The 24,513-nt window shown below is 45.6% G+C and overlaps 1 protein-coding gene across 3 annotated transcripts in view; it reads right to left on the bottom strand.

Moving 5' to 3' along the window:
* The window catches only part of SPATA13 (spermatogenesis associated 13), a 341,308-nt gene that overhangs the window by 298,067 nt on the left and 18,728 nt on the right, over nucleotides 1-24,513 (bottom strand). For all 3 annotated transcript variants that reach the window (XR_009347123.1, XM_059144760.1, XM_059144759.1), the window contains exon 2: nucleotides 481-516. Coding sequence is in view for 2 of the 3 variants with exons in the window: in XM_059144760.1 (XP_059000743.1) it covers nucleotides 481-516 (36 nt within the window). In the remaining variant the exon portion in view is untranslated. The remainder of the gene's footprint in view (nucleotides 1-480; nucleotides 517-24,513) is intronic.

Raw genomic sequence — 24,513 nt, 5'->3', positions numbered from 1 at the left:
TTAAGACAAATCAATTTATAACAAGACATAAATATGTTACATACATATATATGTATACTAAAATGTGTTGAACCCTAAGTGTATGTCCATCCAATAGGGAAAAAAAGCCCCAAAACATCCCCAGGTTTTTATCACAATCAAGTATCTTAAAAATGGAAGAAATCTCATGTTTGGTTTTCCAATGTGATGAGGTGACTAATTTGCATTTGCTTACCAAAAAAAGTCATCCCCAAGTTTGCCTACAAATGGATTGGCCACAACAGCAGAATATTTGGTGGCAATATTGCAGATTAATAACGTTCATTTATGGTCTAAAAATACAGAAAGAGGAGGCCTAACTTCAAAAAGGAAGAGGTTACCCAAAGGCCCTGACAAAAGGTACATGGTTAAAAGTCAAGAAAAGCGTGAAGCTGTGGGTCTGAGACTCCAGAAAGGACAGTAAGGTGGGGAAGGGGACCGAGGACCAGAAGTCCTTCTTACCAGGTTTGGAGCACTGGAGACACGTAAGGACAGGTCCTGGAAAGGAAGGGAAAGACATGCTGTTAGTACCCAGATATGTGAAAGATTATTTGAAGTTAAATTTGAATATTAGTTCTCAATTTGACCTGAAAAAAATATATAAAGAAGAAAAAATACACATGTACATGCATACATTTGCATACAGACACACACACACAGAGCCCACATGGCCTTAATAGCAGATTTTAAAAGAACTGAGAAAATGATGCATTTTACCCAGCATACTTGGATCACACAGCAACTCCATGGTTCTGGCCGTGTTATTTTATAACTCTCAGCCCTGGGTTTCTAATCCATTGATCTCTGGTTATGTGCAAGGGCTCTAAAGCCGGAGAGCAGAGGGTCAAATCCTAGACCACCACTTCTTGTTGCAGGACCCAGGGTGGTTATGGACTCTTTCTGCCCGGCCAGCAGTGAACTGAATGAGAACTAAGTGAATTAATGTATATAAAGTGATTAGAGCAGTGCCTGACACATTGTAAGCACGTGCGAATGTTATGCTGTTATTTTGGGGATTCGCTTTCTATGGCTACCAACTAGACAGTTTCTCAGGAACTCTTGTACCTTTACAGATATTTATTTATTGGGATCTCTCCCTGGGCTCACCATCCAGAAAGAATTTCGGTTCCCCTGTCCCTACGACCTCACCCCATCCTTCGGAGAGCATCACCAGCTCTTAACTTCAGAAGGCACACTTTCCTGGAAGCTGCCTGCCACCCCTTAGTTAGCATCGTGCTAATTTATGTTCATCAGACCATCTGGGTGAGCAGCTACCTATTCCCTCTCTCGCTCGCCAAGCTAACACGTATTTAGTGAATCCTGGCCGCAGGCCTTGGTGCGAGTAACACAGACAGGTATGAGGACAGCAGTCTCTGCACACACGTGTCTTCCCATGTCTTTCTTCCCATGCTGGGGGGCCAGGCAGAGTGGGGACAGATCTGCCACCCTATTGCTGGAACTGTGGTATACTGCACACTTCATATCCTCAAGGATCTTATGGGGCTTCTCTCTGAACAAGGACGCGATAAAACCTCTGGGAGAGGGAATCCTAGAGATGCAGTGAGGATAAGCGCAAGGGAGGAGGGGCGCGGGTGGGGCCAGGAGGTGCTCAGGCTCTTGGGCTATGCAGTGGGTCCCTGGGAAATGGAGCTGGCTTGGGTAGAGTCAGTGGTGTCAAGGTCAGCCCAATGACACCCTGGTTGTGGGCACAAAAAGGCCATTTTAAGCCCAACGATATGGGTGCCGTTTCTATCACTTTCCCACCCAGCTGTTGAAGGATGGATGTTCCAAGCTCTTCCAGCAAAAACTCAAGAAAGTTGGAAGCCAGTTAAAGCAAATTAGTGCAACACCCGGAATGCTGTCAGAGACGGGAAGAATTCTCATCTGGACACTGCTGAGAACTCTGCTGGGACACAGCCCTCCCAGCTTCAGAAAGGGCACTACTGTCCTTCAGCATGACTAGAGCCATGACCATGCAGCAGGGCACACCCACGTCCTATCGGTCTAGCCTGCCCCATCAGGAAAAACAGCCGGGGAGGGAACAGCACAGAAGGATAAAGCCACAAGCCAAGACCAAGAACTGACAGGCTGTAAGAACATCAGAGGAAAATGCACAAAGTATCCTCCAAACCCTGCCGGGCGACGGAGGGGCTTGGGTTGGGGTTCCTGCCATTTTACCGTGGGGCTCAGAGCCCAGACCCTTGTCACCATGGCCAACACCCCCTCACACACACCGTCTGTGCCCTCCCCACCACCAGAGGGCTGGGGGTATAGGTGACATCAGAGAACAGATCGACAGTAACATAGTCCTCATGCGGGAAGAATGAAGTCAGCACTCAGGGGGGTTGCAGGAAAACAAATCTATGCTCTGACTCCATGACGAAGTCTCAGTAAACCAAGAAAGTATCCCTCCTGGATAGTGAATTATCTCTAAGTGAAGTTAACTTTGTTTCAGTTGATTAGATTTTGTCAGGAGGGGGACTCTAGAAGGTTTGCTAGCTAAAATTCACATTCCAAGAGATGCTCAAAAAAGCCACCCTAGAGGAGGGGGCACCTGTGAGGGCCACTGAAGGACCCAGGGACTGTGCAGACCATGAGGACAGCCTTGGGGGGAGGGGAGGACTTAGAGGGCAAAGGTGGAGAGGGGGTTTGTGAGCTGCTGCTGTGGGGGAGGTGGCTACGCAGAAGCACGAGTGATAACAATGACAGAGGAAGCCTGTGAAGCAGCCAATGGAAAGAAGCGAAGCTGAAGAGATGGACAGTTTTAAATGGCTTGTTTGCCGGTTTAGAGCCTATCCTGAAGGATGACAGCCTCCTGGGACACGGTCATATTTGTGCTACTTGTAAGTCATCCCTATGAGAGAAGGGACTTCAGGGAAAGAATGAGCTTAGAGGCAGGGTTATCCCTGAAATTTCACATTTACTGATGCACCCTTCAAAGAAAGAGTTTTTTTTAATGTGTCCAGTCCATCTGGTCCCTGGCAGGGAAAGGTCAACTGATAAGGCTTTAACTGATGTTCTCTGAGTACTTTTTCAAATAAACATTTAACGGGCATCTGGGTGGCTCAGTCGATTAAGTATCTGACTCTTGGTATCAGCTCAGGTCTTGATCTCAGGGTCAAGAGCTCAAGCTCCGTGCTAAGCGTGGCACCTACTTAAAAAAGAAAGGAAGGAAAGAAGAAAAGAAACATTTAATAACTCCATGCATCAATTTTGTAGCAGATTTTCTTCTTTCAAGGCCTGTCCTGTTAAAACTCATATAGGTCAGGGACACCTGGGTGGCTCAGTCAGCTAAGTGTCTGCCTTTGGCTCGGGTCATGATCCCAGGGTCCTGGGATGGAGCCCTTGCATGGGGCTTCTTGATCGGCGGGGAGCCGCTTCTCCCTCTGCCTGCTGCTCTGCCTACTGTGCTCTCTCTCCATCTCTCTAACAAATAAAAATAAAATCTTAAAAAAAAAAAAAAAACTCATATAGGTCACTGTTTAGAAAGAACAGGCCTTGCTCTGTTGAGAAATTATTGCTATTACCACTAAAATCCAGAAAGTGTCACAAAAGCAACCAGAAAGGGAGGGTGGCATGAGGCTAGCACAGTGCGTGTCAATTACAAATTTTGCAGTTAGGGCAACTATTTCCTTTTATCTGTCCCACACTAAACCAAGCACTCTTTCCTTTCATAGGAGGCCGGTAAGGAACAATGACCAACATGGGTAGGAAGACCTACGAGAGTTAAAAACTAAGAAACTAGGAAACAGGTGAACAGTCGGTTAAACATTGTTTGACTGAAATAACTGAGACAATGGGGCACCGAGGTGGCTCAATCAGGTAAGAATCTGCCTTCAGGGGTCCCAGGATCAAGTCCCACATCAGGTTCCCTGCTCGGCGGTGAACCTGCTTGTCCCTCTGCCTCTGCCTGCTGTTTCCCCCACCCCTTGTGCACCTGCTACCTCTCTCAAATAAATAAAATCTTTAAAAACAAAAATAAAGAAATAAAATAACTGAGAAGATGTAGCAGTCAAGATAACACCTGAAAGAAGCTTAATTTTTTAATTCTTTACATGATTGTATTTTTAAACTTTTTTATAGTAAAAATTTTCAAATACACTCAAATAGAGTTGAAACTTTTTCCATAGGGGCTCCTGGGTGGCTCAGCCTGGTGAAGTGTCGGACTCTCACTCTCAGCTCAGGTCTTGATCTCAGGGTTGTGGGTCAAGCCCTGCAGTTTTAAGCCAGGAAGGAAGAAAGAAAGAAGGACAGAGGGAAGGAGTGGGGAAGGGAGGAGAGAGGAAGGGAAGGGAGGGGGAGGTTGGGAAGGGGAGAGGAGGGGAGGGGAGGGGAGGGAAGGGGAGGGGAAAGGAGGGGAGGGGAGGGGAGGGGAGGGGAGGGGAAAGGAGGGGAGGGGAGGGGAGGGGAGGGGAGGGGAGGGAAGAGGACTGAGAAGGACACTTCCCTGCATAAACAGAACGCCATTTCCACTGTAAACAAAAATCTTAACTCTTGGTTAAGTTAGCTCACTAGTTCAATGGTCCATTTGCTACAATCCCCAAGCTTAAAAAGAGGTGTTGTTCCAGAAATTTGGTTATGTATCACTTTAGATTTCAGGAAATGTTTCCCACAAGACCATCTTTAACTCCTACATCACCTGAACTAGAATTTAAAAAAAAAAAAAAAAACAAAAAAAAAACACAATTTTTCAGCTGAGAATGATAGGAAGTAGTACTTACTGCAAAAAAAAAAAAAAGTTTTATTTCTATGGAAAAACCTCTTTGTATACACTGTTTTTGTCCATGTTTAAAATTATCTCCATTCTAAGTGAAATTCAAGAATTAGGGTTACCCTAAGAATCTTGTTGTCATGTTGTCATTTTTCTTTCCAGAAGGTGCTATAGACAGGTGCTTCTCACATCTTAATGTGCAATGGAATTACCCCAGCATCTTGTTAAAATGCAAATGCTCCTCAGTACATCTGGGAAGGGGCTCCCAGGTGACGGGCGACACTCTCTGCTTATTTGGGCTGTCTACTGATCACCCACTATGGGCTGAACTGTGCCCCCTATCCCCATATTCATATGTTGAAGTCCTAAACCCCAGCACCTCAGGATGTGACCTTATTTGCAAAGAGGGTTGATACAGATATAATTAGTTTAGTTGAGGACAACAGGCTGGACCTTAATCTCCTTATAAAAAGCGGAATCTGGACCCAGCCCAGCACACACAGAAAATGCCACATGAAGACTGCAATCAAGCCACTGGAAGGCCGGAGAGAAGCCTGGAACAGACCCTCTCCTAGAGCCTTCAGAGGGAGCACCAACCTATGGACACCTGGATCCTGGACTTCCAGCCTCCAGAAAAGTGAGACGTTCAGTGTTCATTGTTAAGTCCCCCACTTCCTGGTCCTTCTTTACAGTAGCCCTAGAAAACTCATACACCACCCTTGGCATAGCCAGGATTGCAGGATAGCAGCACTGTATTCAAGGTTAGGGTAATGGCTAAGAACATAGCCCCTGCAGTCAGGCCTATGTTCCATTCCCTGTCCTGACTCACTTCGCAAATGACTCAGGCCAGGCTTGGATTTTGTCCCCTGAGACATGGACATGGGAACACGGAGACCTATCTTATACGAGTTTTGCAAGAATTCAATAAAAAAACACATGTAATGTTCCTAACTCCGCTGACTTTCAAGAGAGTACTCTTTAGGGCCAAAAAAGTGGAGAAAAACTCGGAAAAACTTGTCGGGAAGCAGGGAGCAAGTGGGTAATATGGACTGGAAGCAGCAGGTGTGGACTATTCTTTCAAACATTTTGTTTTTTTGTTTAAAGGAAAGTTAAAGAGAAATGGGATTTGGAAGGACTCACAAGGTCAAGGGAAAGATACTTTTTAGGGTGAGAAGGACTTAAGCTTGATTATAGGTATCTTGACTTCCTTTCTGAGCATGGGTGGAACCCAGGGCCCCATCCCCAAACTATGTCCCCAGATGCTGGGGATGGAACAGGGTGAGGTGTGACCCCCACAGCTGCTCCAGAGCCTGGAGCCGACAGGCCAAGAGGCAACGGGAGTCACAGCCTGGGCAATGATCAGTCTGAAAGGGTCAGGCAAAGGGGCCGGGCCAGGTAGAAGGAAAGGGATGCTCTGAAAACCAGGGAACTCGGGCTGCCTGGGTGGCTCAGTGGGTTAAAGCCTCTGCCTTCAGCTCTGGTCATGATCCCAGGGTCCTGAGATCGAGCCCTGCATTGGGCTCTCTGCTAGGCAGGGAGCCTGCTTCCTCCTCTCTCTCTGCCTGCCTGTGATCTCTGTCTGTCAAATAAATAAATAAAATCTTAAAAAAAAAAAAAAAAAACAGGGAACTCAAATAAAAGTCAGAGGCTTCCTTCAGGTGTGGGAAGTGGGACTGGAGAAATTCCTTGAGGGGAGGGCATGGGATAGGTGAAGAAGTGCGGCTGGGGAGGGACTCCGAAGTGCCCTGAGCACTGCTCAGAAAACCCAGGCTCACACTCCTTTTCAGTAGGTGGATTGGGTGGAAGTCCCTCCAGGTCTGCTGTCAACGTTTCCCCCATGACCTTGGGCCACCCTCCCACACTGGCTCTGGGTTCAAACATGCAGGTTGTGCCCCATGTGATACTAACAAATAGGGCACGGCAAAGGCTTGGGAAACTCTTGCACAATTTGGACTTGCTCACCTTTCCCCTCAGCCACCACACAAAGAACAAGTTCAGGCTAGCCCATGGGCTGAGGAGAGACCGTGGGCTTAGCTGTACTGTCCCTCCAGCTGATAGCTACTGCTGGGTGCCCATAAGGGGGCCTAGTCAAGCCCAGCCTGTAGACTCATGAGCCAGATAGATGCTGAGTGTCTTGGGCCACTAGGCTTTGCAGTGACTCATCATGTGGCAGAATGACAGCAAGAGATGACTGATGCAGACTAATAATACAGGCTACTCAACAGCTCTGACAATTTCTTCTCTAAAACACTAGAGCCCCCAGCACACACTCGGGCTGTGGGGCTGGTAATGAGAGATGGGTGGGCCACAGAAACTAGGAGCAGAAAAAGCAACCACGGGAGTTCCTAAACTTGGAAGGCCATGATCATGCTCATCTTGGCCAAGTTGAGGGGTCCTCACCAGACATCAAAGCGGGAAGCCTGTCAGAATTTCCCACATGGGTGTCTCTTTCAGCCCTTAGAACAAGTAGGTATAATCTGTGTACCCATATAACCCTAGTTATACCTAGGGATATTCTAAAGGTGTTTCTGGGTGGCCTGTGGCTCTTCCAGATACTGACCAGCGGTGAGCATCTGAGACCAATGGGGCAAGCTTAGACAAGACAGATGAGAATTTCATCCACAAGTTGGTCTGCTCCCATGATGTAGTTTTGGAATGTTTTGGTGAGGTTTATGGAGTCCAGAGCCAACAACCAAGAACGAATTCTTGAGTGGTCTCCGGTGCAAAACAATGATTTTATTACAGCTTGGGGACAGGACCCGTGGGCAGGAAGAGAGGCTGCCCTGGGATTATGAGGAGCCACTGATTATATACTTCAGGGCTGGGGGTTAGTAAAGATAAGGGAAGTTTCAAAAGGACTTTCATATGCTAAAGAAGACTCACAGGATACTGGGGCCTTGCTATTGTCAAACCCAGGTTGTTTTTCTCTTCTAGCAAGGCATTCACATTCAGACAGCTGGGAGCTTCCTGGAGGAACAGGATACTCTGCAGGCCTCAAGCATTGGTTTATGAGCTGCAGGTTATAAGGACATTCCATTTTATCTGCATTTCCTTCTGCCTTTGTTCCCCACATTACCCACCATCTGAAAGTATTTTGGTCTGAAAGCAGAGAAAAGTTCCCAGCTCGGGAGTGGTCCACAGACTCATGATGGAGGGTATGCGGAGTTGCAAAGTGCAGGCAGCGAGATTCCCTGGCAGGACTGAAACCTGCACCGACCTTGCATCCTTGGCCAATTATAAGCTTGGCTTCGCTTGGCTTCTTGGCCGTGGCTTGCCAGTGACAGGGTCCCTTGCATTCCTGCTGGGCTCCATGGTCTGAGGCAGTGACCACAGGCAATTGCTGCAGGCCCCCCAGGGCTTCTAGCCTCTCAGTGAGTTACAGATATAATGGTAGGCAAGACTAGGTCCTGTCCTCCAGGCTCACTGTCTTGGTGGGGTGCGGTACAGGAAAGCCTGGGGCCCCAGGCCAGGGCCTGCAGTTGGCATCACCGGCTGCCCTTTGCCACCCAGACTGGGACAACCACGTGCTGGGATGGACAGGTCTTGGCCAGAGGAGGAGGGCCCTGTCTCAGTGTGTTCTCTGCCAGGCAGAATGTTAGAGACTAGAGCTCTGCTCCCCTCCCTTGTAAAGTTAGACCCCAGTGTTTTCAGCCATAGTACTTGAAGAAGAAAATAAGGCTGGTTCAGTCCCTTGTTGACCAGTCAAAGGGTCCTGGGGCCACTGGGTGTGCTGGCATCATCCACCAGCCTTATTACAGCCCTATGACTCAAAGACACTACCCAGCCTGAGCACAGAGAGCAGTGGCAGGGTTCTAGAACTCTTCCACGGCTTGGGGCTTTGTCCTCACCAGCAGCTACCCTCTCAGGCTCCCACAGCTGGGTTATCAGGGTCCCCAGGGGAGCGGCAGTAAGGCCAAGTTCCATGCCAGGGCTATATCAGGGCTCAGACCAAGTGCTGAATGTGATGACTGAGTAGGACGGCCAGTCCGGCATTGCCTCGGGAATGGGGAGAGGAAATATTCCTAGAACCAGGACTTATGCTCACTTCCCCTCCGGAGGCAGGTGGGATCTCTGAATGCTGATTGATGTTGGGGGCAGAAACCCCAAAGTGTCCAGCCGAGGGCTGAAGGTGGCCTGAGCCACCTGCAAAGCAGGGCAGTGCAAGGAGGGAGCACAGATGATGGACCAGGTCCAGGGAGGAAACCAAAATCAAGGCTTCCCAGAGGTCAGCCAGCTAGAGAGTCCAGACACCTCAGAGCAGGATGGAAGTAGGGCAAGAGACAAAAAGAGTTCAAAGTAGAGATTCCCTCCCAGGCTCAGGGAGGTTTCCATAGGAAGCGTCAGCGTGCTGTCCCTTGAGAACTCGGGCAGGGGCAAGGCACAGGGTCCGACACATGGCATGGGAGACTTTGGGTAGACCATGGGTAAAGTGCCAGTGCAGGAAAGAAAGGAAGGAGATAATGGATGGGAACAAATATCTGTGGAAGTGATAGGGGAAAACTGTACTCGAAGATGGCTGACCAAACCAGCAAGGGAATTCCAGTCCCTGTCTCAAAGGACCTCCGGGTGGTTCTTCCTACCCCGTTTCCTGCGCACGCGCCAAAAGTACCAAGTATGCGGAAGTAGAGAAGGGTATAAATCCGCCTTCCTGCTTGTGCTGGGGCTCAGACCCTCGGAGAACAGCCTCCTCTGAAACCGCCGGTGTTAAATAAACCTCCGATCCTCCAAAGTCTCTGATCTGCCAGCATCCAGTCCAGGTTCCGCTGCAGAAGGAAGAGCAAAGGAGAAGGAAGGAGGCACCACAGGAGGAAGCGTAGAGCTGACCGAGGGCGGAAGTAGAAGGGGGGGCAGGGACAGTGAGGAAGAAGGAGGCCCTGCTGGACCAGAGAGGGCCCAAAGAAGAGAGACCAACATGACTGCTCTTATCTCCATGTTGGTCATGGCTGTGATACACAGAACCACATTTGTCAGCTCCTGCCAGAACCAGAAGTGGCATCTGGGAGGTGGAGAGCAAACTGGCTCAGACCTACATGGTGACGCCCCCACCTCCCTTCCTCTGGCAGGGCCTGGCAGAGTTCAGAGACCTGCAGCAAAGAGCAAACTCTGGGCACATTCTTGCACTGCCCTTGGCAGCAAAGTGCCCACCTGAGTTCACCACCTCATTGCCCTTTATGCTCCGGGTGTTCCCAGAGGCCACACGACTACTGCCTTCTGTTTTATGAGCCTTCACCCCATTGGTGCCGTCGCTGTATTTTTGCCACCTCTTCTCTCCTCAGCCAACTGGATTCCTGGAGCCTTTGGTCCACTCTATCAGCTAGAGGCAGGAAGGCTCTTTCTGAGAGGCTGCAGAACAAGAACAACTAAGAGCTCCCTGGGATGTGTGAGGAAAGGGAAGGGAGCACAGAGGGAAGGGGAGAAGGAAGAACACGGGGAAGGAGAGGAGGTGTGAGCACCCAGACAGGGAGAGGGGGAAGTAGCACCCAGGGAAGGAGGGGAGGGAGCACTCAGGAAAGGAGAGAAAGAGGAGCACCCAGGGATGGAGAGGGGAGGGAGCATGGGAAAGGGTGAGGAGAGAGCTTGGGACCACATTTTCTCTCACTGGGCAGACTGGGAAACTGAAAAGGAAAGACCTCTGGAGTACTGGTCTCTCCTTGAATCTACCCATTTTAACCTTGATTTAAGAGAGTCAGGAGACACACAGCCTACACTTGTGCTCCCCCTGAGTGTGACCCTACCTCTAATGGCCCACTCTACTCTGCAGCACAGACCCACACACAGCAGCCTTTAAGCTGCAGCTACCACGGCTTTCCCAAAGAACTTCCCAGTTAACTCTTCATGGCTTAAAGGAGAAGTAAAATGTGCACTTTCTGGGGTGACACATGCTCACGGACCATAAATGCTATTATGTCTTACTATGTCATATCAAGCATAAATAAAATCTCATTTAATCCTCACAATGACCCCTCAGGTAAGTCGTACTATTACTCCTAAATTTAAAATGGAGAAAAAACCTGAACCTTAATTACTTCCCAGATAGTACAGCTAGTCATGGGAAGAGCAGGATTTCGAGCCCGAGGGCCCAAGTAATAGCCACAGCTATGATACCACACATATAGAACAGCTCCCACCCAAAGGCAAGCTCTGGCCCCACCTGCCCCCTAGGAAGACATGAAGAGGTGGCCCAGCTGGTCCTTCCTTATTTCCAGAGGCCACTCAACAAAACTCAGCTGGACTCTGCCCAGCCTGGATGACCAGGCACCAGTCCTGAGATGTTTTCTAGTTGGGTGAGAGTCCCCAGAATGACTGCAGTGATTACAGGCTGGAAGAGATTCTTCTAAGAAGCACAGCGGGGGTCAAGGCAGGACATGTGCTTTGAGCTGGAGGAGGATTTGCGGGGGAGCAGGGAAGTCTCTGAGAAGGAGCTGGGAGTTGGCCTTTCAATTAGGTCTAGGAGGACCAGTAAGGATATAGAAGGATGGGGCGGTGGACACAAGGAGAGGCTGGTCCAAGATGAATGAAACAGTGAGAGCTGCAGTGACCCTGTGTATCACCCTTTTGAGGGACAGCTTTCTGTTTGTGGCACAGCAAGAGCATCCTTTCCGGGCCACCATTCACAGGATTTCCCTCTGCACTGGAAGGAAACCAACAGTCCCTGGGAGCTGATAGGCGCGATGAATAAGTGGGAGGGGCTTGGATCACGTGTCTGGGCGCTCTCTTGCCGCCACCTGTCACAACTGAGACTCAGCCCCACAGGCCGGCACCTAGGATAGTGACTGTGTTTTGGCCATGGCATTATTGTGGGGAGTCAACACTGGTGTGCGGCAGGAGCTCAGATCAGCGCTGCGCACAGGTAGTGCTCAGAAGCACAGCTGCTGTGAACTACAGGGGCCTGTCCCCTGTCAGCTCTTCTGCCCCACGCTGAGCCCTGGTTCCCCCTCCGCTGGCTGCGCCCCACTCTGGCCTTCTTTCCATCCCTTCTCAGATCCCAGTGCACGGAAACAACTTTCTCATGTACTTGTCTGAAACTGTTGCTTCCTAACACCAGTTACAGATTTTTTTTTTCTGTCATATTCCCAATGCCTGGAAGCCTGTTTTGTGCAATTCGCAAGGAACACCTGCTAATGAATTCGTGGGTCTTCTAGACGCAGGGTGACAGCCCACAGGTACACTCAGGCTGAGAAAATTTTCACAGAAGTTATTAACTACTGGGGGATGCTACTGTATAAAGTACCCTTTAGATCCTCTCAAACAGACTTGCCTCCGTCCATTCTTAACCTCTCACTTAATAGAATTATGGATGGTTACTCACAAAATTGCTGCATTTTCTCTGAGCTTTACAAGAAAACAAAGGGCTGTAGCAGGCACCTACGGTCACTTCCAGCTCAATGGTCTGAACGTCTTCTACCCAGAAGTATGAGTCCAAGCGAGGCAGCTGTGTAGCCAAACAGGTGATAAGTATGCAAGAAATGGTGGACTGCAGCTTAGAAGGTCAGCTCTAAAGGTCAAAGGAGTGGAAGTCTTTATTAAGAAGAGAAAAAATGTCAGTTATGTTGCTGTGTGTGTAGAAAGGAGCCTACTCCTCCATTGACAAAAATGCCGAGGCTGCTTCTTGTGCTTCAGAGACAACATCTCGGGTTTGTTGACAAATTGAAAAGAATGTGCATTCCTTGGAAAATGCCCTTTTAAATTTTGCGTGTCCTCAGACCCCTGGCATGAGATTTATCAGCTGTTCTTCTTCGTAGTGATTCTTTGGAAGGGATTCGCATAAACTACAGTCTTTCCTGTCTTAACCTTGTCCCCACGCCAAGAGTGGTCAAAACACATGAATTCATTCCTTCACCAGACAAGAAAGCTATCTAGTTGCACCTTTTCACCCAGGAGTTCATATTCCCCGAGCACCATAAAAATACTGTTCATTTGATATCTGCAGATACAGTCGACCCTTGATCAACAACGGGTTTGAAAGCATGGGTCTACTTATATGTAAATTTTTTTCAATAAATAGATTGGAAAATTTTTTGAAGATTCGTGACACTTTGAAAAAACTCACCCACAAACTGTTTAGCTTAGAAATATTGAAAAAATTAGGAAAAATCTGGTATGTCATCAATGCATAAAATATATGTAGACAGTAGTCTAGTTATTTACGACCATTAAATATACACAGATCTATTATAAAAAGTGAAAATTTATCAAAAGTTATGCACAGATCATACGTGGCACCACTCTCAGTCAAAAAAAAATGAACAAATGTAAAGATGCAATATTAAGTCATAACTGCATAAAATTAACTGTAGTATATATTGTGGCCATCTGTTGCCTATATTAGAGTAAGCTCCAAAATAGGTGTGTAAAACCTATAATGCCAATCATCTTTTACCATGAGCAGTTCACCTCTCTAGTAAGTTGTTTATCACAGTAAAACGTGTGACTACTCTTAGTAGTTAAGTTTTGGGGGAGTCACAATTTATATGCAGATTTTAGACTATGTATGGGGTGGGGTTGGGACCCTTAACCCCCAGGTTGCTCAAGGGTGAACCATACTCTATGATATTTAAATCTGAATTCCTGTCCCTGGACCTACCCTGCTAAGCCCTGAGCTAGCACCCCATTTGTGAGCTAATTCCATGGCCTAAGAGTCTAGGCAGTTCTCCATTTCATCTAACCTGGTCCCTGATTCTTGCTACTAAACACATGTGTATCTTTTAGAACATAATTTCAAGCATCCACCCAGATTTATTCAACTTCATCAAAATGTAAAAATTTAAAACCATATGAAAATGTGAGCAATGTATACGTTGTCAAATAACAGATTTTCTTTACAATTGTGTGAATGTCATCCAGCACCTAACTCCTCCTCCAGAGAAGCAGATAAAGCAGTCTTGTTTTAAAAAGAAGGACTTCAAAATATTTACTTTGAGAAAAGTTTAGAGTTTTTTAAATTGAAAGCAAGTTGGCAAAGATCATTTACATATTAGTAAAAGGTAGTAATAGAAAAGGGAATATAGTGCATTTTCAAATGCCTGTCAATTACTTCCTCTAAATTTAGTCTCACCTAAAGTAGATGATAATAGTATTAGTGAAGCAAAGTCAGGAGCTAAGTTTTCACTGGGAATCTGATAGTAGGAAGGAGTTTATACTCTGATTTGGGGGTCTCTGTGTAGGGCCATTTTATTATCTGATTGCCCCCTTTCATTTTATTTTTGGCTTCAGCTCACTGCAGAATACCTGGGAATTGACATTGGATAATGTGACTGAACATCATCGGGGATGATAAATGCTATGGAAAGTAAATTTTCAGCCCTGTGTAACAGAATATTCTTGGAACTGAATTAATTGATGCAGTGTTCTGATTGCTTCCAGAGCCTTCCCAGGGGAATATCTATATTGCCTACTACCAGTTCCAGCAAAATACCTGAAGGAACATAGTCATGATGGGGGTGGCCCCTTCTTCACTGAATGTTCATCTTCTCCCCTAAGGGGAGCACCTCACTCCTGGATGACCAATGAGTCAGGGAAACAAAAACCTGGAGAACTAGATAACTTGAAAATAAATGATCCATAGCACAGGCTTCCACATTTCATGAATCTCAAATAAACAAATGTCAATCCAACCTAGATAAATCAATTTGGTAAGGAAGAAGTAAGCAATTGGCTACATTAAAAACTTTGAACATTGGTATAAATGGTAGCCATTCAAAATGTACTTACAGTCTGTCGGTATAAGGAGTCACTACTTCATTCCTAACTATGTGGGTGACGGCACAGCAATATTTTTATGTTTTTTATTTCATTTTTATAATTGTTCCTTCTTACTTTAATTTACAAATATTGGTTCATTATACTTTGGAGATTTAAAGAAGCAATCCTTTACCAGGACCCCTGCCTGACTCTATAGAGGAGGTAACTCTTGATCTCAGGGTCATGGGTTCAAGTCCTCCATTGGTTACAGAGCCTATTTAAGGAAAAAAAAAAAAAAGAAGAAGAAGAAGAAGAAAGAAAGGAAAAAGCAGCAATCCTTTACCAAAGACAGAGGGGCTCTGCCTAGAGGTGTAAACAAGCCTGGAAGGAACCTAGGTCCCCAAATAGCCTTGGAAAGTATACCAGAACTCCAGACTGCTCACCAGAAACTATGAAAGGTGATAAGAGTAAGTTTCTATATTTAAAAAACAACGGTAATATAGATTGTTTATGTATGTATGTATACGAAACAATTCATGGACAAGGTGTCCAGAGAAGAGAATATAACTGGAAGGAGCTTCAACTGTATGTGTACTGTGTTTTTATTCATATATTTTAAAAGGTTTCTAACATTGTATTATATTTATAAATGAAATTAAATATAGGACCAAAATAAGCTATGTTATGACATCATGAACATAATGAATAATGGCTGATGGATAATGTAAGATAAATTGTTTTGCAAATATTTTGCCTTTGCAAAAGAACCACGGACTTTCTACGTTCATATTATTAATAATTTATTTTTTGCTTTAATCCAAAGTTTTTTGAAATGCATTATATGCAATTCAGTCTGTGTTAGGGTACTACCATTATAGTATATAAAGAGCTGATTACATAGTGAAGATTCTAATCTTAACTCCATTATTTTTTTAATTTTAGGCTTTCTCAAAAGCTACTTATTATCATCAAAGTCCCTTCATGCCTCCCAAGAGGACATTACTCGATAGTTAGCACAGCAGCCTATTAATTCACGTTCTTCACACAGATACACAAAACACTCTCTTTTCTGTGTCCCATTCATTATTTGAGCTGTCAATCTTTTTTATAGTCTAATTTGCCAAACCTTCTCTTGTAAACTTGCTGTTATTTCAATGCCTAGTAATGAAATTGTCACTGGTGCATGAGAAGCAATGTCTCAAGTTTGAGACGTCTGTTATTGAAACATGAAAATGAATTAATTCAACCCCTTCCCTGGGTTATTTGATACAGGTACTCCCCCCTCCTTATCTATATATGTATGTACACACACACACACACACACACACACACACACTGCATTTCTAGACCAGTGTGGGGGCCGAGGGGTGGGGGGAACACTATAAGCAGAATGATGTAGAACAAGACAAAGAGGATTTTGAGTTACTGCAAATGCTGGGCTTCTTAAAACTGTGTGGTGGCCTCAGGGGGCCAGCCATACACCCAGACCTGAGTTCACAGGGAAAATCAACAGAAGCAATGACGGAGATATTCTCTGTTCATCCCATATGCTGAAAAAGACAAATATTTAGCTGTATCACATCTGGAAACATCACAAGCCAAGTTTCTGACAGGGGCCTAGTTCCTCACGGGGAGAGCAGGTGACATTAATGCTGTAGCGATCCCATCTGTAATTACTTATGAGGACGACAGGGAGATGTGGGTTCCTACGGACACAGCTGAAGAATGAGGGAAGGAGAGCAGCGGCAGGTAGGGAAGTCCGTCAGAGAACACAGCCGGGGCCGCACCTATGGGAGAGGTTCCAGGGGTGCTGAGATCCTGATTCTTTTCCTAGACTTGAGGCAGTCTTCTTTCATGGAGACTCTGAGGGAACTGGGGAAACACTTCTTTGGCTTCTAATCCTTGTAGTCAGGTCAGTCCAATAGGCTGATACATGGGAATTGGGATTTCCTAGGGATTTAGGAATCCCAAAGACCAGTACAACTAACTACTACTTCTGTCCACACCTCAAGTCACTCGGGCCAATTGTGGGTTTTTCCAAACCCAGACTGCTGTCCTAGGAAAGCTATCACCAGCTCCTCTTCTCCCTCCCTCTGTTAACTCTCTCCTCTATGAAATACAGACCCAGAGTGACATTTACCTATTCTTGGAATCCATTTCTCAAAACACCAGCCTTGCTTATGATTGCAAATACCCTGAGAAAAGACTTTTTCATTTACACCTGGGACTGCAAGCCTAACTCTGAGTTTGCTATTTTCTTGTCATTCTATATATATATTTTTTCACACAACATAGTTTTGGAAATGCTTTTAGATCATAGGCCCAGTGCTAGGGCGAGCTACTGAATGGATAGATAAATAAATAAATGGTAATGATCAGACCTCTTCTGACATAACCACTTCATGTTTTGGGGGAAGAAAACCCTTACACTGCTTTTTAGAAGCATGAGCGTGAACCTCAAGCGTGAACCTGACTCTGTATTTACAGCCTTGGTATGGGGCTCAGTCAACCTCTCCCTCTCCACCATCACCTGAAGTGAGTTCAATGTCTACATGAATGGCTGCTGGTGTCTCAATCCACTCATCTCCTCTCTTCCCTCTGTCTGTTCCTTTCCCACAGTAATACCCTAGGCCTGATCCTCCCCCCGAACTCTGTCCCAATTCTCTTCAGGAAGCTTCTCATAGCCTCTCCCTGCAGCTTGCCTGTTCAGTTATCAACTCCCTGAAGTGCTCTGTTACTCAGTCCTCTACTTTCTCCAAGCCATCAGTCCCCTCCTTTCTTCCTGGCCCTCCTTATCTAAGGGCCATCATTTAAGTAACAGCCAAGCCAATATCCTAACCTCCTTACCTCACCATCTACCCATGATGCTTATCTGGACGGATTCAACTCCCTGCTTTATCTGCTCTTGGGGTCTCCTCGTGAGCCTCACAGTCAAGTACGGAGACAATTCATGACCACCAGCCTCAACAAAGACATCTCTCTGGCTAACTCGTTCTCCACTTTCGATGGTGACAACTTCACACTTTCTCTACTTCCCTCAAACTTCCAAGCACCACCCGACTATCCCAACCTCCTCTCACTTGGTAGAGAGCCTCAATTCCTACTTCTCAGAGAAAATAGATGTCAGCAGCAGGAAGTCCATTAAATTCCATCTCTGTAAACCTGTGTATATCTACTTGTGTCTCTTCTCTCTATTTTACATTTAGAACTGAGAGCTCTCCCTCTCCGGGCCCTCTGGCTATGACCCTATTCAATTTCTCCACTGAACAGTTAAAGCAAGACACAAACCATGCCTCATTTCTTCCCTTCGGACTCCTTCTTCAGCTGGGCTCCTCTATCATTCCCAAAACAGCTCACAGCTCATACAAAGGGCGCCAATGATAACTGTGCTGTGAAATTCAATGGAGAGATTTAATCCTCAAATTATATCAAAATGTTTGACCTTTCTGCAGCCTTTGAAACTACTGACCACACTTCTTTCACAGAACCTCTCTTCCTTTGAATTCTGCAATGCCATTCTCTATTTGTTTTCCTCTCTAACAAGGCCCCTCCCTCTCCTTCCCAGGTTACCCTTCTCTACCTGGCCCTTCCTTGACAAGGTTTTTCAAGCTTTGCCTTGAACCTCTTCTGTTATCATTCCACACTCTCTCCCTAGGTAAGTTCACCCATGCTCACCACTGCATTACTGTCTGCTACAGGTTGAATTGTGTTCCCCACAAAAATGTGGAGTCCTACCTCCCAGCACCTGTGAATGTGGCCTTATTTAGAAACAGAATCCTTTAGATGATGGGGTTACGATGAGGTCATTAGACTGGTCCTAATCCAGTATGACTATCTCCTTATAAAAAGGAGAAATTTGGACGGAGAGACAGACATATACATAAAGAAGAAGATATTAAGACACAGGCAGAAGACAGCCACTTACAAGCCAAGGGGACAGGCCTGGAACAGATACTCTCTCACATTCCTCAAATTGTGGGCAGACCCCCCTGACCTCAGACTCCCAGCCTCCAGAACTGTGGGACAGTGTTTCTGTTGACTAAGTCAATTGGACCATGATAGTTTGTTTTGTTTTTATTTTTTATTTTTATTTTTTTTTAGATTTTATTTATTTATTTGAGAAAGAGAGAGAGCATGAGTGGGGGTGAGGAGAGGACAAAGGCAGTGGGAGAGGGAGAAGCAGGCTCCCTGCTCAGCTGGGAGCTTGATCCCATGGGCTTGATTCTAGAACCCTGATGTGTGGCTCGATCCCACAACCCTGGGATCATGACCTGAAACAAAGGCAGACGCTTAACCCACTGAGCCACCCAGGCATCTCAGTCTGTGACACTTTTGTTACGGCAGCTATGAGAAGCCAATATACTATCCAGTCCCACAATTCTATCTCTGATCTAGACCTTTCACACAAACTACAGTAGGTCCACTATCTTAACTGGCTACTTGATCCCTTTTGTGGCTTGTCAAAAAGACACTACAAATTTAACATCTCCAAAACATAACTCTGTTCTTTCACATCCTTTGCTACCAAACTTGACTAAACAAAATTTAAAAACAAAGAAACACTAGGTTTCCTATCTTAGTAAGTCATATACCTGTGAAACACAGTGATTAATTCCTAAAACCTCTGACTCCATGCCCTCCGCCCCACAGCCAACCAAATCCGAGTGCTTGGAAATTCCTCTCAATCATCCACTATATCCTATCCGTCCTGACAACTCCATGGTAGAAGCTGCCACCATTTCCTAGCTGGAGAAAGAGCTCGAGATCATGCAGGAGAACTAGAGCACTGCCATCTGCTTGGAGCTTGTTACCTCTCTAGGGAACAGGCCTCATCTGTTACTTCATCTGGCTTCACTTTCCCTTGGCACCACTGCTCCCTAGTCTTTTGTTTCCTTAAACACAACAGGGATGTTTCAAGTCCTCACCTAGAATCCTCTTCCGGGGCTCTCCCCCACTGCGGTGCGTGGTTTCACACGGCTAAGTGCTCTGTGAAATTTAGCTCTTGGCTTAAATGTCACTTCCAGGAAGGCCCTCCTGGCCAGTGCTATCCAGAGCTAGCCGTTGTCTAGCTTGGCCTTATTTATTGCCTTCACAGATCTGATCCCATTAGCGAACATTTCGTAGTCGCCGTGTACTCAGCTTGTGTCTGTCTCCCCACAAAAATTTGTTTTGAGACGGCATGGGCTGTCTGCCTTGCCCATCATCACACACACAGTTTCTGGGAGTGGTCCTACACCCTCGAAGCCTACCTGGCTTTGCAGCCTCATCTCCCACCATGCTATCTCTCATTCGGTTCCCCGTACCCAGCATGTTCTCCTCCAGGGCACGACTCCTCTTTTCTCCTACTCATACCACAGATGCCATAACGTCCACCACTTCCTCAATGAGGGCTTCTCAACTCCCAGACAAGGTCAGACTCCCTGTTGTATCTGCTGGCCCATCTTTCCCTGTTAACAGCACTTACTGGAGCTGAAATTTGCCATAGATCAATGTCTGACTCTCCCATAAGACCACATGCCCATCAGGGCAAGAATTGTAGCCAGTTTTTTTTTTTTTTTTTAAAGATTTTATTTATTTATTTGACAGACAGAGATCACAAGTAGGCAGAGAGGCAGGCAGAGAGAGAGGAAGGGAAGCAGCCTCCCTGCTGAGCAGAGAGCCCGATGTGGGACTCGATCCCAGGACCCTGAGATCATGACCTGAGCCGAAGGCAGCGGCTTAACCCACTGAGCCACCCAGGCGCCCCTGTAGCCAGTTTTGATCAAGATTGTATTCTAGTCCTCAGCACACCGCTGGCACATCACTGCTTTCAAAAATATTTGTTCAATAAAGAAATGAAGCCATTCCCCAAAGTCACATAGCCTATTAGAGGCCAACTAGAACTCTAATCTAGAACTAGACCCCACATTTCCTAACTCACTGTTTTGTGTGTGTATACATGCAAAATACACCGTATGTTAAAGACATATGATTTAAAGAAAAAAGACAGAATGCTCACATCTGCTCAGGTTCAAAAATAAAACATCTTTGTTTCCTTAGAAGCTTCTTGTATGCTCTCCCCAGTAACATCACCTTACTGCTCCCAGAGGTTATCCAAAGTGTTATTTTTTTTCTTTTTTTTTTTAAACAGATTTTTATTTATTTATTTGACAGAGAGATCACAAGTAGGCAGAGAGGCAGACAGAGAGAGAGAGAGAGGAAGAAGCAGGCTCCCTGTGGAACAGAGAGCCTGATGTGGGACTTGATTCCAGGACCCCGAAATCATGACCTGAGCCAAAGGCAGAGGCTTAACCCACTGAGCCACGCAGGCACGCCTCTTCAAAATGTTATTAACTGTGTTCCTGCTCTTGTTACAAGGATGGATCTCTAAGTAATATATCACTTAACAGAGCATGTATATATTCTTCTGTGCATGCTTTTTTGTTATTGTTTAACATTATGTTTTTGAGATTCCTTCATATTAATGTGTGTACTTAGAGGTGATCTTCACTGCTGGACTGTTACTCCATTTTGTGAATATGCCACAGGTTCTCTCATGTTTGACTGTTGGTAGACTTTTAGGGTGTTTCCAACTTGTGACCACTATGAACAATCCCAGCATTGTCATGAATATTCTTACACTTATCTCTTGGTATGTGTGTTTGTAGGGAAGTAGGAACACAGTTGCTAGGGCCTGTGTTAGGCACATAATCCCCTGTGTTGGTGCACCAACCATCAGTTTTGTGACACTTCAGATCTTCTCAGCCATCTCCAGGATACGTGACTACACATTCTGCCCTGCCTGTCCCTGCAGCAATCAACTCGGTGACTTTTGCAGGAGAGACAACCTGATGCAGTTTCTGCCTCCACTGCTAGCTCCTAGCTTCCTCCCCTGCTTTGGACTCTGATGAAGCACCATGATGCTGGCCATGACTTTTCCAGCTGCTGGATATACCAGATGTAACCTTAAAGTATAGGGAAGTCAGCTCCCAGGGGGCCAAGCTTGGATCCACAGGGAGCTGGAAGAGCGAGCAAGAGAGAACCAGCAGGCAAGTTCACTCTGCCTACCCATTGCAAAACAACCTAGCAGATCACTCTGTATGCCTCTCTTCAAAAATGAAGCTAAGGGGTGCCTGGGTGGCTCATACAGTTAAATGTCCAACTCCTGATCTGGGCTCAGGTCATGATTTCAGGGCCCTGGGATCAAGTCCCGCATCAGGCTCCCTACTCAGCACAGAGCCTACTTGAGGATTTCTCTCCCTCTCTCTCTCTGTCCCTTCCCCGGCTTGTACTTCACGTGTGCATGCTCTCTCGCAAATAAATAAATAAACCCTTTAAAAATGCTCAGATATGGACAGAACACGTGCTATTAGGGGTCTGATCACTTCTGGGAGTAATACATCACCAATTCCCAACCAATTCAAGGCAACCTCACACTTCAGGAATTCCCATGGCTAAAGGGATGGACACTTTCATTTTTTCCATCTTGGGAAGGCTGCCAATTTGAATTTCTGTGCCCTTTGCAGTGTCCTCTACTTAGACCCTGTGTGCTTGGTCGCAAACTCATACACTACTTAATACCCCTCTTCCCTTCCCTGCCTTTCACCATCTATGTGGTTTTGTTCAGTGGATTTTGTTAAGAAGAATGAAAACTATCCAGATCACAGAATGTGGTCATTAAAATATGAGAATGCACATCAGATAAAGATGGACCCAACACCACATATTTATTACAAAAAGAAAACCTCAGTCAGCCACAGGATTGCATTTGTTTTGGATTGAAATTGTCATCTTCTTTTAAGGCCACCTGCCAAAGCGGACTGCTTTCTATGGCTCTGCATCTGGGCATGATTCATTTCAAGTTATCAGTATAATCAATGTTCTAAAAATAAGTTAGAAATAATAACAAGTCTAAAAACTAAGACCCAGTAGTGTTGATGTTAATGTCAAACCGAGTTAAATAGAATTCATCCAAGGACAATACCAAACTCTACTTGGATCTGATCAAAGCAAACTGGTAAAACAAAATAATCTTTGATTTATATGCGTTCAAAGACATATCTTTCTTTGTCTTTCTAGGGATCAGAAGATCAGTCATGCATGATAAGTCATTTTAACACGATTTTTTAATAGTGTTCCAAAAACAAACCAAAGATTGCTATATATCCTAAGATTACCAAGGTTTCTTTTTTTTTTTTTTTAAAGATTTTATTTATTAATTTGACAGAGAGAAATCACAAGTAGACAGAGAGGCAGCCAGAGAGAGAGAGAGAGAGGGAAGCAGGCTCCCTGCTGAGCAGAGAGCCCGATGCGGGACTCGATCCCAGGACCCTGAGATCATGACCTGAGCCGAAGGCAGCGGCTTAACCCACTGAGCCACCCAGGCACCCCATTACCAAGGTTTCTTAACATTGGCACTATTGTCGTTTTGGACACCATTCTTTGGGGGCCATCCTGCGCATTGGGGGGGCATTTAGCAGCATCCCTGGTGCAGCACCCACTCGATGCTAGAAGCATCCTATCACACACCTCATGACAATCAAAAACCTCCCCAGACCCTGCCAAATGTCCCCTGGAAGCAAAATCACCCCTTTCCCCCACTGGAAACACAGCTTAAACTAACTCACCTGTTTAGTAAAAATTAGTGCAAATGCTTTGTAGATTAAAGCAGATGTTTTATAACCATCTTCCTGTAAATTTAACTTTTAATCTGCCTTTTAGGTCTAAGATGTAGGGCCTGATTATAAGGTATTTTCTCCATAATTCCAAGGAGCTAAAGAAGAAAATCTATTGCCTACTGCCTGTTACAATTCTGTGTCCAAAAATTAGTTCTCAGAGACACCAGTTTTGCAAACCCAACCAATTAATGAATAACAAACAACTAAATAAAAATTTTAAAAGTCACTCTATATTCATTTCCCCCGCCTTGTCATTACTCACTGAAGAACAGGAAACCAGTATTTCCCACCTTCAGTCAGTAAAGACAGGCTCCCAATTATATGTGCGTGGGACCATCCCCCACTTGGGAGAATCACAGTGATCGCCTCTGAAAGATGCCTTCAGAATAATGCTGACCAAGCCTACATGAGAATCTCCTCAACCACAGTGCTGCCTTTATTACGAAAGACTCCATTATCCTCTACTTTCACTCGAAGTCTGCTCTCTGGAGTCATGGCAGGATCTGTCGAGGTCCTCCTCTCTAGGTATTTCTTTACAGAAGTTAATGTTCCATTCATGCTAAATTAAAATATGTCTCAAATTCTTTTTTTTTTTTTTTAAGATTTTTATTTATTTATTTGACAGAGATCACAAGGAGGCAGAGAGTCAGGCAGAGAGAGGAAGGGAAGCAGCCTCTCTGCTGAGCAGAGAGCCTGATGTGGGGCTTGATCCCAGGACCGTGGGATCATGACCTGAGCCGAGGGCAGAGGTTTTAACCCACTGAGCCACCCAGGCACACCAGTATGTTTCAAGTTCTTAACAACCGTATGACATAAGCCCACATAGGACCTTTCAAACTCGTTTTGTCAAGGTTTGGTTACAGGTGATTTTGTGAGCCAATGTTATGGTATTAAGCCCCTAATACTTTTCATAGTATTGAAATTAGAGAATGTTTCCATTAGAGAACTTTTCCAAGTTGGAATTCATCTCTTTTACCACAAACTGCAGAAGCCTGTTCCAAATCTGCAAAAATGGGCTCTGACTTCAAAGTTTGGCAATCATTTCATAATTGAGAAGAACGATGTTTCATTGTAACTGCTTGTTACTTGTCAAAAAAAAAAAAAGGACTAAAGAAGCATGTGACACACTTCCCAGACTCCAGAAAAGCATCCCTCACCTTCCAAATGGCTAGGGCCTTGAGCACAATAAGTGGATTTAATTTCCTAATGAAGTCTGCTGTTCAAACATTCAACAATTTCACCCTCAAGCACCCAGAGACCCCATCAGAAAGTAATCCCAGCTGGTTTTTCTCCATCTCGCCAGAAGATGGGTTTTTCTAGGTAAATTCTTTCTTTATCTTAGCCTTGTGGGTTTGAATCTATGATTCAAGAATGTAAGGTGGTGGGGCGCCTGGGTGGCTCAGTGGGTTAAAACCTCTGCCTTTGGCTCAGGTCATGATCCCAGGG

The sequence above is a fragment of the Mustela lutreola genome, chromosome 13 (assembly GCF_030435805.1).
Source record: "Mustela lutreola isolate mMusLut2 chromosome 13, mMusLut2.pri, whole genome shotgun sequence".
Taxonomy (NCBI): domain Eukaryota; kingdom Metazoa; phylum Chordata; class Mammalia; order Carnivora; family Mustelidae; genus Mustela; species Mustela lutreola.
The sequence above is the reverse complement of the archived record's forward strand: the minus strand, read 5'-3'. Positions and strand labels throughout refer to the sequence as shown.